This window comes from Miscanthus floridulus, chromosome 19, assembly GCF_019320115.1.
Source record: "Miscanthus floridulus cultivar M001 chromosome 19, ASM1932011v1, whole genome shotgun sequence".
NCBI lineage: Eukaryota > Viridiplantae > Streptophyta > Magnoliopsida > Poales > Poaceae > Miscanthus > Miscanthus floridulus.
The window spans coordinates 30,323,698-30,338,052 of record NC_089598.1 but is presented as its reverse complement, the minus strand read 5'-3'; the positions used below and the strand labels follow the sequence as shown (position 1 = coordinate 30,338,052).

At 45.3% G+C, this 14,355-nt stretch overlaps 2 protein-coding genes across 3 annotated transcripts; both read right to left on the bottom strand.

Annotated features, from left to right (window-relative positions):
* Positions 1–1,508: 1,508 nt before the first annotated feature.
* On the bottom strand, positions 1,509–2,618 carry LOC136529011 (sterol carrier protein 2-like). Its single transcript, XM_066522032.1, has 4 exons — positions 2,347–2,618; positions 2,141–2,201; positions 1,963–2,062; positions 1,509–1,867 (listed from the first exon to the last, which is right to left on the bottom strand). Exons 1-4 carry the CDS (start codon positions 2,470–2,472, stop codon positions 1,786–1,788), a joined length of 369 nt encoding a protein of 122 aa, XP_066378129.1. The 5' UTR covers positions 2,473–2,618; the 3' UTR covers positions 1,509–1,785.
* A 1,923-nt stretch (positions 2,619–4,541) lies between these two features.
* On the bottom strand, positions 4,542–10,247 carry LOC136527287 (bZIP transcription factor 46-like). 2 transcript variants are annotated; one of them, XM_066519951.1, is made up of 4 exons: positions 9,115–10,244; positions 8,330–8,401; positions 6,958–6,987; positions 4,542–4,975 (listed from the first exon to the last, which is right to left on the bottom strand). In XM_066519951.1, exons 1-4 carry the CDS (start codon positions 9,958–9,960, stop codon positions 4,895–4,897), a joined length of 1,029 nt encoding a protein of 342 aa, XP_066376048.1. In that variant the 5' UTR covers positions 9,961–10,244; the 3' UTR covers positions 4,542–4,894. The 2 variants fall into 2 exon arrangements, with proteins under 2 accessions (XP_066376048.1, XP_066376049.1); XM_066519952.1 differs by lacking the exon at positions 4,542–4,975 and adding an exon at positions 4,988–5,103 and having other exon boundaries at positions 9,115–10,247.
* Between the last annotated feature and the right edge of the window lie 4,108 nt (positions 10,248–14,355).

Genomic DNA, 14,355 nt, shown 5'->3' with positions numbered 1-14,355 from the left:
GAACAAGCCAACCTCTAGTCAGAGAACACCAGAAGCACCCCACTAATTCTCTTGTGATCAGAGATTCAGTAGACTAGAAGCTCAATGAGCAGTGCGAAGCAGAGTGATTAGCAACAAGTCCTCTTCGCCAAGAACAAAACAACTTAACTGTTGAAGATCACCCAACCGGGACAGCTACTGAAAGCACAAGGTAATTGGTTTTTTGATATATCGGCAGCCAGTTTATTACTACTCTGCTCAGAAGCCTCCTGCCGCATTTGCATTATACCTAATTCTGAGTGCGGAAAACACTGAATTAAGTAGGCCAATCATGCCTCAGGCTCATGGAAAGGCCAGCCAGCCGCCGCCTCATGGGCCCATCAAGATGGTCAGATAGATATGGACAATCAGACAAGATCGAAGTAGAACAAACATGGCACACAGCTCAAGGGGCAATCCATTCTGACACTGGAGACGCAACGGCATACTCCGTATCATTCACGGTATAGGCTATAATAACTGGATAAGATGATTGCTAGTTAAATGACGCCTTCCCATTCATGAATCTCAAACAAAATGAACTAGTATTTCTCACCAAATTCATAGAAGATCTAAATGAAATTATATATGCACCAGGTAGTCTCTTCTTAGAATACGGAGTTCATAATCAGCTCCCAAGATCAACTGATACAATCCAAATCAAGCAAAACTAATCAAGAATTTTTTGTACAAGCGGTATATCCTACAGTCTGTTTTCTATGTTTGAATAGCACGTTTGAATAAGAGTTCATGTTTATTGGTTGCCGCTTGAAACAGCATCTGAAATGGTAAAGATGAGATGGAGCTAGTTTGGGAGGACTTGAGTTAGGTCTAGAGCTCTAAAAAACTAAGCACGAAATAATTGGACTGGCTCCACAAACAAGTTTGATCTTAAGAAATAATTGGACTGGCTCCTAAAACAGGTTTGATCTTAATCTAAAAGACACAAGCTTAAGTTCAATATATAAACTCAGAAATTCAAGCACGTCTTTTCTATACTATAAACATTGAGTCATGTTCTTCCTCATATACAATCGCTGCACTGGACTTATATCACAAAAAATCAATTATTATCAGACCATATAAGTTGAACCGATGAATCAGAGGATTCAGTTTAGCTGGCACTATTATTCCAATTCAGATGGTAACACCAGATGCACACCCATCACTCATCTATTCTGATCGTCCTAACTTATGCATAATGGATGCAAACTTTATTACCAAACAACACCCAAGTTAGCATACAGCCTATCCCCAACCTTTGGCATGATCGATGGCTCAAAGAGAAATATTTTGAAGTACTAACCTATGACAATGACACCCAAGTTAGCCATAACAGAAACATGCTACTTTAATAGGTCGAACTTATGTATATCATAAGACTAACAGAACTTGACAGCGCGATGCAAAGCAGCATGGCTCAGTAAAGCAGAGCGATGCAAAGCAGCACAGCACAGTAAAGGTAATCCATTGCATAATCCCACTAAGAATAAGAACATCACCAATTAACCATTGCTGGTAGCCAATATATAACTACTCAAGAGGCATCAACAAGCATCATACCACTTATCTTATGGAAGAAGAAAGGTAATCACGAGACACGAACATTGAGCTTGATTTACGTGGAAGTTTAACCGTATCCAAATTCCACCGATAACATCAGATGGTCGTGTGCTTTTCATTTTCCACTCATTCTATCTGGTACATAGTCATTGAAACTTGCAAACCTTATTATCCAGCCGTGACCAAATAACACAATCTAGCCTTCTACAGCTTAGCAGGCTTGGGGAAGATGTCAGGGGTGAACTTCTGCGCCGCGCTTATGCTCCCCTTGATTTTAATCGCCCCTCTGCGCATCAATAGAGTCCATCAGCCTCAAAGAAACTAGTACACAGAATTCTAAAGTGCAAGGAAGAAAACAAAGATTAGTCTTGTTCTCTTAACCGGATGAAAGCAATCTGCGGGTTCGTCTTGCCGGTTGCGATTCCAAGGAAATCGTTATCCGTGAAGGAGAAAGTAGCATCCGGCTTTCCCTGGTATGGCCCTGGAAATCATAAGCAAGGCTTTCAGAACACTGATACGGGCAACTGAAACTAAGATTGAAGGACGGTAAAGGAGGAACCTTTGGTGACCTCGCCCTTCTTGAGGTCGACCACGAAGATCTCCTCATCAAGGCCGATCTTCTGCAACGCACAACACCGCACAGGAATACAGTGTCAGAAAGGCCGTCGATCTGGCCTGAATTTCACGCAACCTAGGCAAGAAGAGGAGGGATTCACGGGTGATTCGAGAGGGAGGGGATGGGGAGGAGGAGGAGGGGAACCTGACCTTGGGGGCGACGTTGAGCTGGTAGACGAGGCCGACCTTCTTGGTGAGCTCCTTGCCGGCGTCGGTGGCCAGGTGCTGGCGCATCATCTCCAGGAGCTGCGCGGATTTGAGGCTGCTACCGTCCATCTCAGCGGGAGCGGGCGAGCTGGGTGTAGGATTAGCACCGCGGAGTAGAAGCGGAAAAATTGGAGAAGGGAGATGCGAGAAGAGGATGAGGGGCTCGCTCGTTCGGTTTTGTTGGGAAGCAGTAGTTGCGGGAGGAAGGCAATCAAAGCCCCCGGCAGGAGTACAACTCCAACGGCCTAATCTTATTTAATTAAATCGATACATATTACACATAATAAGTGTTAGGTGTAATAAAGAATTAACTCGTACAGAAAACAGGCTGGGGATTAACTCACCTTAATAGATGACTATTATCTACACTATTGTCAGGTTAAGATATATGGCGAGCCATATGCCTAAGCGGCTAAGCACACGAAGTCGCAACGCGCATGGACTTGGATAGTAGCATTAGCGGTGCCAATGAAGATTTTGCGGCTCTAAATCGTAACTGACGCCGTGTTGGATCGCTGGGCCAAGGTGGGAACGAGGGCAGCATTAGCGATGCCAACGAAGATTTTGCAGCTCTAAATTGTAACTGGCGCCATGATTGATCTGCTGGGTCAAGGTGGGAGTGAGGGAAGAGGGAAAAATTTTAGTTCTTTAATATTAGGAATAAACTAGCAAACTTACGATTTGCGACTCAAATATTTTCGTTCTTTAATATTATCTAGGTATAAATTAGCAAACATACAATTTGTGACTTGGAGGTTTATTCAAAGATTATGCTATTTCTTCCAATGCATCTTGGAATCGAATTTCATATTGGTCAGAATTTTTTATTGAATTTATGACCAGGGCTCTTAGAATTCGATTTATTCTCCTCAATCAGAAAATCCCATCAAGGTAAGAATTTTTTTTTCTGTCACTTTCTAACATGTATTTGTGCTCGTTTTACACTGTATCAGAATTTCTGATGGGGATCAAAATTTCGATCCTGGACAAAAAGTGACATAACAGCTACCCTTTTGGGGTTGAGTATTTACCTCACTCCCCTTCACTCCATTCAGCTCCTCCACCTTGATGAACACCTCTCTCTAGGCCATTTGATCTCTCCCCTCCCTTTTTGTGAGGATTGATTGATTCTTGTGGGATCTAAAAGAGTTGGGTTGAGAGATTGTGTGGTTAAGAGCAAGAGAAAGCAATTTCACCCTTGAGCACTTGTGGATCTTGTCAAGTATTTGGGGGAGTGTTTGTTACTCTTGAAGATGAAACCTTCTAGAGGTAACGAGTTGATTGGCGAGCTCCCAAAATTACCGTGAGCCATGGAAAGTTTGAAGGTTTTGATTTCACCTCCGCAAGGAAAGAAACCAAGGTAGAAAAAGTGAGAAAAATGTATGTCTAAGGTCTGCATGTACTCTGTGTTTTGGTAGAGAAGAATAAGTAATAATTGATACATGACAGCCAACAATAAGAAATAGCTGAGTTATCAAGGTTTTTTTTTCAAATTTACTGTTGTTTCAACCGTGTGTTTCAGGCGTCGTGTTTGTTTAGTAACCATATTAGGCTTTGTTTGATGTTGTTGGATTCACCTCGATCCACATGTGTTAGGACGGAACTTAGTTAAAATTTCACTCCAATGACCCCAACACATGTGGAGTTAAAGTTTCACTCCAATCCACCTCGACACATGTGGATCGACGTGAATTCTACAACATCCAAACAAGACCTTGGTCAGATTCGTCCCCCACCCCCCAAGGATTTTTTAAATGAAAAACAAGAGAACGAAGATTATCAGGGCTGACTAGTGGGTAGGGATAATTAGATCCATGTATTAGTGGGAGCTTAGTGACCTTTTTCAAGCCTTGTACTAAGCTAGGGGTCTCGTAGGTGTAAAGGTGAGCCGTCCTAGTCGTCGTGGTACGGCTTGCCCTGCTGTCTATCTTGTGAAGTCCTGATTCCTGACGCTGTCCTGACATAGGCAATAATCGCGCACAGGTCTACATTCTGGTGGCAATAATCGCGAGTACGCGACAGCTACATTTCGTCTACATCCATCAGTAACGAGTAACGTATCCCAGAAAAGGGGAACATTGTTACAAGCAGGTCAGAAACCAGCAACTGAACACTCTTATCGCTGCGGCCTGCGGGGGTACAGATCATCCGAACAGCTATGATGGTATCTCATTATCAAATTATGTCAACAACATGTAAACAACATTAAGTTACTTGCATGATCTCACCATGGCAATAGATAGGAAGGAGTTAATAAACAGATTAGATGGTACGCCTCATTTGTTCATATGAGGAACGCGCAACAGAACCTAAACGGTAAACTGTCAGGCGCAGACTACCCACGTCACAGAACAAGGAGAACGGTAAGCTCTGAAGCAGCGGCGGTCTACTGGGGGTAACCGGGGACTCTTGACTTCGTCTGCTATATACACACGGGCACATCTAAGCCGACGATCTTGACTTGGGTCAATTCTGTGCAAGCTTCAGCAGGCTACCATGGGCCAGTCAGGGTGCGGCGCAGGCAAAGTTTCTTTGCCTTTGGTCCATGTTGGTTGTTGATTCGCTCCAGGACCTGCAAAAACCATTTACAGAGAAACTTCTGTGAGCCAAGAAAACATTGCCTAATGGGAACCGTCATTTTCCAACTGATGAATATGCAGTGCATCAAAATCGGCAGCCAAAAAGATCAACTGTCTTCCGCTACAAAATAGACACAAAATTTTCACCAAGATTGTCATGGAAAAGCAAACTTCTCAGGTTAATATGTTAAAAGTAATAATCAGAACCAAGAACTGTCTGAATTTCAGAAAAAATTAATGCATGCTTTGCTATTTTATCTCACTAAATCTTGAGGATGCCAACACCGATATTGTTGTTCACTCACTGACGAGATTTTCTTTTAAAAATATCAACTAATCGGGACAAGTTAAAATATAGACGTGGTAGCACAAAGCAAGGTACAATTGCTAGTGTTAGCATTCTATTTCCAATAAGTAAACATCATGCCATATAAATCTTATTTATGTGAAGCCCCCTTTATTTAAAATTCGAACTAATTAATCAGATAAAAGATAAAAATATAACATCTCAATAGAGTTAACTCATTACTTTACTAAATTATGTCAAGAAGCGATGCATGAAAAGTGTATGCAGCAGTGTCAAAAGTTTCAATTGAATGTGTATCCTATTCGCAATGGTACATTTCTTTGCTGTCAAACTAATTCACATAGGATACTAATTGATATGTACCTAGAGTGCTCTGATAGGCTTGTGGTGAAACTGTGAAAGATATGCCGATGTTAGAATTCAAATATGATTTTTTTTTGGTTAGCAGAAACTGTCATATGGAAGTTTTGGTATCCTAAACATCTCATGCATAGAATGGAATGTTGTATTGAAACCTATACCTTTATTGAATCCCTTGACTGGACATGCCAAGGTTTATCACATAAGAACTGACAAATTGATATTCCCAGACCTTGCCCCATACTTAAATTGGTCAGCTTTTTGCAATTTGTATTCATATTTAACCATATGATTTATTTGAAATTGTTTTGGTGAATTAACTTTTAAGATCCCTTAGAGGAAGACAACAGTCTCCAGATAATGGCAGGAGTTTTTGAAATCAAGGGACCTCCTAGAACTTTTTTTCCCCGAGACCGTGCATGTGCACGTATTTCATTAAGAGGAAGTAGAATTTGGATTACAGGAGCAGGCCACCAATGGTAATGATAATTACCATCAGAGGGACCTCCTAGAACTGCAGGCTATGGCAGCATTCCGGAGTCAAGTTGATGGTTTCTATGTATCTGGCACGCCTAGTACATGAAACAGGCACAAGAAAACAGGACAGAAACGAGAATCAAGTCATCACTTTTGAATGTCTGCCTAGATGCTCAATGCACAAAAAAATCATGCAGAACAAAACCAGATGGAAGATAAAAAAATCAAGTCATCCCTATTTCCATGCAATGAATTTATTTATCATTTTTGGATACTAACTCAATCAATCTTTTTTCTTATAAACACTGAACATAATGGATGAATGAACTGGTTGACATCATGTTTTACGAACAAGTCTATGGTTCAGAAAGTTTTTGGGTGCAAAAGGAGAAACTTTCAAAATCATGTAACAAAATAATATGGACATGAAAATGCAATAAGGTCATCATGCATTGATTTAGTGATAGGTACATGTTGGAGTAAATTCTAGGCGTATTTCTGAAAAAAAAAATCAAACTCTTGTCCAACCAAACATCAGCAGGTTTGTATCATGGGAAACTAGGAAGAAGAAAGAGCCACACTGAAATGTTGTGAGGCAGAGGCTAGATCCGTGAAAGTTCCATGGAAAGGATTAAACCAATTATAAAAATAAATAGAAAAACATAAAAGGATTGTTGCTTAACAGCAGCATATCATCAGCCCCCGCCTCTTTCCCCAACATTAAGAAAACATGCAATAGTGATCAGGCAGAGTCTAAAGAGAACTTGGTAAAGCTTCTACAGAAATGAAAAATCTGAACAGCAGTATTTTCCCCAAATGGAAGATCATTACCTCATCCTTTTGCTTCTTTAGCATTTCAACCTGCACAATGAAGCATAATAAGGTAATATAGCCTCTTTCGTTTTTATCAGGAGTTAAGAAGAAACAAACTATCATGCATGAAATGGAACTTAGGTCTGAAATATATAAATCCCTAACACCCGTTTGGATCCTTTCATTTTGGAGGAATTTGAATCTACTTTATGGACTAGGCTATTTGGCTTGGAATTTAACATTCTAGAACTTTTAAAAGTTTAGATATAGCCTGTCTTAAATTCATGAGTTGAGAGATAGAACTAGATTCCATTGATCGCCATGCTCTGTTTTTGCTCTGCAACTTATGACACGTTCTTCGCCTCGCTGACATGCAACAGCAGTGCAGAACACAAGTATCTCCCCTAATGTGGCCAACAATGCATACAAGTATGTTACGCATGTGACCATGTTAACTTGATCTGTGCCTAAATTGTGATTATTGGAATTGATTTCATTCTAAGGATCCAAACAGAGCCTAAGAGTTAAGCTAACCAGAAATTGCCTTCATTTGTCTCAACATCAATGAGGTGAGGTGATAACGTTACAGTGCTACACAATGGATAATACAAGTATGCAACACTAGCAATTTAACAATAACATCAGATGCCCAGGTGATACATGTGACAATTGAGGTCTGATAATTCGATATACATAATATACATTTCAAAATAGACATAAATCAAAATACCATTGTAACAACATTAAGCTCATGAAAGATGTGTGCCCAAACTAGCAGGTTACGAGCTCAAGTCTAAGACAACATGCATCAATCTATATGTGCAGTCTCCATCAGTTGCTCAAGGCAGCTAGTTCGATGCAGAACATATGCAACAAGGATCAGGCATTTGGAAGTTCCTACCAAATGTGGCAACTTATCTGCTGTCATGCAAGCAGCAAGCCTCATTATAAAATTAAAAAGTCTCTAGGAGCTCAAATCTCTAGAAAAAGGTACCAATGTGGAGAAAGACTTCATCGAAGTCCAATATGAAGAGATTATCAAAGGAACACAGATTGAGTACATTCATTGATACGGTATACAAATAATGTGCATACAACCTTGAAAGAAAATCTTTTTTTTTAGTGGCAACCAGTGGTGAAGCTAGAGCAATTAAAGAGGGGTGCAAGTGGCTTGTGGGTGCATAGAATGTGTCGTGCATATATGGTGAAATTTTAACCAAACTAACTGTTTTTACATTGGGGGGAGGGGGGCGGGGGGGCATATGCACCCCTTTCAACAGTGTATCTTCGCCCCTGGTGGCAACAACATATCTTTTTTTTTTTAAGAAACTGGAGGGGCCGAGGCCCCTACGGCAACAACATATCTTTTAACAAAATATAGCAATTATACCTGCTTTTTCTGCAACTCATCATTCTGATCCTTGAGTTTTGCCACCTCAGCTTCCAGCTCCATTATGTATGCCTACAATGTTAGAAAGCATGCAGTTAAGTGTCTGTACACTGGGTTGTCATTTTAAACTCTTATCAGTGAATTGAACTGACATAACAATTTTCTGTCCAGTAGAGAAATCCAATAAATTTGAGTTCCAATGGAAAATTAGGGGTCAAAGATTATAGCTTATACAGCAGCACATGTGCACCATGGAATAACTTATAGATGTAAAGTACATCAATCATGTCTCTTGTATTTGCAGCTAAAATTAACCAGAAATAACACAAAACCATGTGTTTATGATTGGAATTGTAAATCTCTGTAAGCCCAAGGTGCTATCCCTATCATCTCAATGAGGTGGTTGAAATGATGAAGTCTGTGAGACTGCAATGTGTAATCACCATCTCCCAAATTAACAAACTTACCCAGTGTCCCAGTCTTTCTGAATCTGATAGGGTCAAGCTGAACGTTCATTCCCAGATTCTTCACCTCTTTAGATGAAGATAAGAGTATACAATGCAACTTGCTATTTGTAGAGGCTACTTAGCAATAGATTAATATCAAAGAGCTCAACTGGAAGTGGCAGATCACATCAAGTGAATAAAGTACAATATAATCGAGAGGCATACCAAATATAGTCACCATAGAGTTCCATTTCAGACAAATTTTTACTATAATTAAGCTAAAGGTGCAGTGTGATTAACAGACAGCATAGCAGTGCACTGAAAGAAGGAAGGCTCCACCTGCTTCCTCGCACGCGACCTGGCGGCCGACTCCCTGTTCTTGATCATGCGGCGCTGCCTCCTCTCCACCACCTTCTCAACGGTCGGCCCCTTCCTCACCCTCAACGCAGTGTCGAAGGGATACGGCACCGGCGACAGCGACGACAGATCCCCCGCCTCCACCTTCCCCATCCCGTTGAGCACGACCGGCGTCGTGGGCGCCGCCACCGTCATCCCTCCTCCGAGCCCCTGCCCGACGACCCCGGCCACCATCCCGTTCCCCAGCTGCATGGTCTGCGGCGCGACCGCATTGCCCTGGGAGAAAAGCCCCTGCGCGTGCGGCTGCAGCACGAGGGTCTGGTGCCCCATGTCCTCCCGAACCACGCCGGCGCGTACCAGGAACTCCTCCAGAGTCATGGACCCCAGCGTCTGCTGCCGCTGCGCCTGCGCCTGCGCCGGCAGCGGCGCGGGCGCGGGCGCGGGAGCGGGAGCCGCGACCGGCTGCGCGTCCTCCGCGCCGGTGAAGCCCACGATCTCGCGCCAGACCTCGTCGACCGTCTTCTGGCTGAGCGTGCGGGACAGCGTGAAGGAGCCCTGGTGCAGGATGGGCGCCCCGGGCTGCTGCTGCTGCTGCTGCTGCGCGCGTGCGTGCGCGTCCACGGATGCGGCCGCCGTGGTCGGGGCGGCCGCGGCCATGGCGTTGGACTCCTCGGCCGTCCAGATGTTGCGCAGCAGCTCGTCCATGTTCATGGAGCCGAAGTCCTTGCTGGCGCCGCCGAGCGTGCTCTGGAACTCGTCGAACGTGAGCGAGTAGACCGAGCCCTGCCGCGCCAGCGACGGGGCCCCGCTCCCTCCCGGCATCTCCATCCCCGCCTACCGCCTTCTCCTCTCCTCTCCGCTCCCAAATCCCACCGGAATTCAATTCCGCAACTGGACTGCTGCTCTGAAACCACAGGCGGATGCAGAGGGAAAAGGGGCGCCGAACAGAGCAGGCGACTTTATAGCCGGGCAGCGGCGGCAGCGACAGGAGGGAGGAGGAGACTAGAGCTCCGCTCGAGGGGAGCGTGACCGTGATTAGTTGCGGCTGGCGTGCTACAGTATACCACAATTAGCAAGAGGGAATCCAGTTCAGCGGGGCGAGTTACCCTAAAAAAAAAAAGAGAGCGCGCGGGGGGGGGGGGCGCACCGGGGGATGTGGAGCTCGAGCGTTGGCTTTGAGGGAGGCGATCGCGGCGGCGAGGTGGGCGACGGGACAGGTGTCGCCTCGGGGGCAATAAAGTGCTGCTGCGGCAGCCGCTGCCGTCGGGGGACGACAAGGCCCCGCAGCCGGTCAGAGGATTACGGTCGTGGGGGGCGCCGGACAGCGGGGTGCAGCGGATCGCCACAATGCCTCGCGCAAAAGGACCAGTGACCACCACACCACACCGGACGAAAACGGCAAGCGAGTTTTTGGGTGCGTGGGTCAAACACTTCCACTCGCCACACGGTTACAACTTGCAAGTGACACTTACACAATTTTCCTGACGGTGGCGTTTGGATTGTGGGTTATGATAGGTGGGATAGGAAAATAGAAAGTACTATCCCACGTTTGGTTTCAGGAGGAATAGGAAGGGAAATAAGGTGTTTCTATCCCACCAGTCCTGTCCTACCGTGAGGGGTGAGTTGTGGACGTGATAGAAGCTCGGAGCGCTGGCGTTGACTCATGGCCCTCTCCTCCTGTGCCGCTGCTGCCACAGTGGCGTGTGTCTTCCTGGCGCTCGCTGCCTCCGCCGCGAGGGCGGGCTCCCACTCCCCTGCCTCGGTGCTCGCGGTGGACTGCGTCTCCCAGGCCGCCACTCTCATCGACTGCCTCGACTACGTCCACCAGGGAGCACCAAACGTTGGTCGGCCGCTGCCTGCTGGATCGAGAAAGGCTGCCGATTGCGGACCTGCTGGATCAAGGAAGGCTGCACACACCATTGCTGTCGATGGGGAGAAGGGCGTGGAGAACGGTCCCGCTGGAGGGGGTAAATAGTCGTTATTAAAATTTAATCGTGTCGGCTAATCGAAATAAGTGTGGAATTAAAACTATCTATCTAGCCAAGACTACACCCATCTATCTATGTTCTCTAGCACCTTGCAAAGATCTTAATTAAGCAACAAAGGTGCTGGGATAGCTAGAACTCACCTAACCAATTCTAGGAGCAAGGTCACACAAATCTATGCCATTAGTATTTCAAGCAATGAGAGAGCTCCTACACACGCTAGTTAGCAAAAGCACAAAGCCAACTAAGCTCATTAGTAATACGCAATAACAAGGACAACCAATGCCAAATTAGAGATCGTAAAATACTTAGCTACACAAACTAAGCAAAGTGACTAACAAGGTTACACAAACCAAATTAGTCATGCAATGAAGCTACTTCAATACTACACAAGTAAGAAGGTAACTAGTGAGCTATACAAGCAAACTAATTATAAGAGCAACTACACAACACAATGTATATGAAAGTAATTACGAGCTTCGTGTTACGAGGATGCAAACCAACGGAAAGAACAAAGTTGACATAGTGATTTTTCTTCCGAGGTTCACGTGCTTGTCAACACGCTAGTCCCCAGTTGTGTCGACCGCTCACTTGGTGGTTCGACGGACTAATTGGCATCACCCGCCAAGCCCGCACGTCGGGCACCGCAAGAACCTACCCCAAAAGTGAGGGCAGCTCAACGACACGCTTTACTAGAGTTGCACTTCGTGGCTCCCGCGGGGATGAGCACAATGTCCCCTCACAAAGCTCTTCTCCGGAGCACCACACAAGCTTCTTGCGGGCTTCGACGGAGACTACCACCAAGCCGTCTAGGAGGTGGCAACCTCCAAGAGTAACAAGCACCACCGGCTTGCAACGCGATCACCTAGTGTCCACTCGATGCAACCTCACGATGAAAATCATACTAGAATCGCTCTCTCACATAATCAGGATGATCGCTTATCAAGCATATGTGAGATGGAGGGCTCTCAAGCACTCTCAAGCATAGACACAAAGTCCTCCGAGGTGCTCCACCCAAGCCATGGCCGAGACCCCCTTCTATTTATAACCTCACTGGGCTAAAATAGTCGTTATCCCTTCACTGAGCATTATTTGGGTTCACCGGACGCAGGACCTCAGCGTTCGGTCAACTGGATGCTTGCCACGTGTCGTCTTTGTTCAACCTCAGTCGCTTGATCTCAACAGTCAAGTGATGACCGAACGCAGCTGCTCAAAGTGACCGGACGCAGGACCCTCAACATCCGGTCACTTCCAGTAAGCTTCCAGAGGTGAAAATTCATGACCGGACGCGTCCGGTTCGATCACGATCGGACGCAGCATCAGCGTCCGGTCATTTCTCCTCTTCTCTATGCTGCCATGTCAGCGGGATCAGGACTGCAGCCACCCAGCAGTCCAGTCACAAAGTGACCCAGCGTCCGGTCGAAGACCAACGCCTGCGCCTTCACTGCTGTCACTGACCGAACGCAGGACCCCAGTCCCTAGCGTCCGGTCACTACATGACCAGCGTCCGGTGCATACTGTGAAACCCTATCTTTTCTAAATAGGGCGTCGATGGCACCGTCGGACTGTCCACACTCCACCAGTGGAGTTTCGAACCTTTCTCGCCTCCGTTCCATCGCCGAGTTGATCCACATCAACTCTAACTTTATCTTCTTTGTAAATGTGCCAACACCACCAAGTGTACACCACCATGTGTATGTGTGTTAGCATTTTCACAATCATTTTTCAAAGGATTAGCCACTCAACTTACCACGCCACTTAATCCTAGCGACGATGCAAAGTTAGATCACTCAAGTGGTACTAGATGACCGATATGCAAACAAGTTTGCCCCTCTTGATAGTATGACCATTTATCCTAAACCCGGTCATCAACTTCTCTACACAACTATGACCGGTGAAATGAAATACCCTAGGTTATACATTTGCCTTGCACATTCCATTCCATCTCCTCTAATATCGATGCAACACATGCACCAACACGATCAACAATGATATGATCCACTTCATATCATCACGTGATCATATTGGTTCATCGATCTTGACTTCACTTGCTTTTTACCGTTGCCTTTGTCCATCAGCGTCAAGTCTTGCTCAAGCTTCACCGCCACGTGGTCCATCGCTCCAAAGCCTCCAACTTGTCCTCCACGCTTGCAATCGGTCCATCAAGCCTGAAAGTATCTAGGCCCCTAGTTGGGTTTCGGTGATTAATAACAATACGTGATTACTATGACTAACGTGTGTTTTGCAGAGGCAATTAAGTTAGGTTATGGTAATGGAGATCGATTGGGCTATCATGGTGGTCATGCCCCTACGATGGAAATCGTTTTGGTTTTCAAAGGATGGACGACAAGGTTAAGGAAGAACTAGTTCTAAGTGTCTATTGGAGTTGAAAAGACACTTAGAGTAGTTTAGGACTTTGTTTTCCCTTTGACCGTACTATTAAGGGGGGTATGGACGGGTAGCTTGACCTAGGTGAGTCTAGTGAGTTAGGTATGGTGTACACTTGCTAAATCTAGTACTAGGTAGCTCTAAAAATAGCCATTAGATCCATTGGAGCAAACTTCATTCACGTATGATCAAGAGTTGGAAGTGAATGGAGGGTCAAATACTAACCGGACGCTGGTTTCAGTGTGACCGGACGCTGGCACAGAGTCCGGTCAGTTCATTTGATCAAGGTGAAATCGTCTAGAAGTAACCGGACACTGAGATGTGAGTGACCGGACGCTGAGGGCCAGCGTCCGGTCGACTCCAGTAAGGTTCTAGAGAGGAAAAATCACGACCGGACGCGTCCGGTCACCATTTGATCACTGGAATTCAGGGTGAGCTGATCGGAGCGTCCGGTCACATGACCAGAGCGTCCGGTCACCCCACAAAGGTATATAACGGTTCATTTTTTAAGCCCATGTTATAAATACTTCCTCCATTCGTGTATGGGGGTACTTTTTCTCATTCCAACAGCTGAGAAACACCTTTGAGAGTGCCAAGAAGAGCAAGGTCCTAGTGAGGTGATTGAGATTTGATAATCCCAAAGAGAGCCCTCATTAGTGAGATCAAGAGTAGCAAAGTATGCATTCATCCTTCTCATTAGGCTTATCGTGGTCAAGTGAGAGTTCAGTGCTTGTTACTCTTGGTGATCGCCATCACCTAGATGGCTTGGTAGTGATTGGGAGCTTGGTGATCATCCGGTGGTGCTTGTGGATGATCCAACTCAAGTTGTGAGTGGTTGTAGGTGATTCAC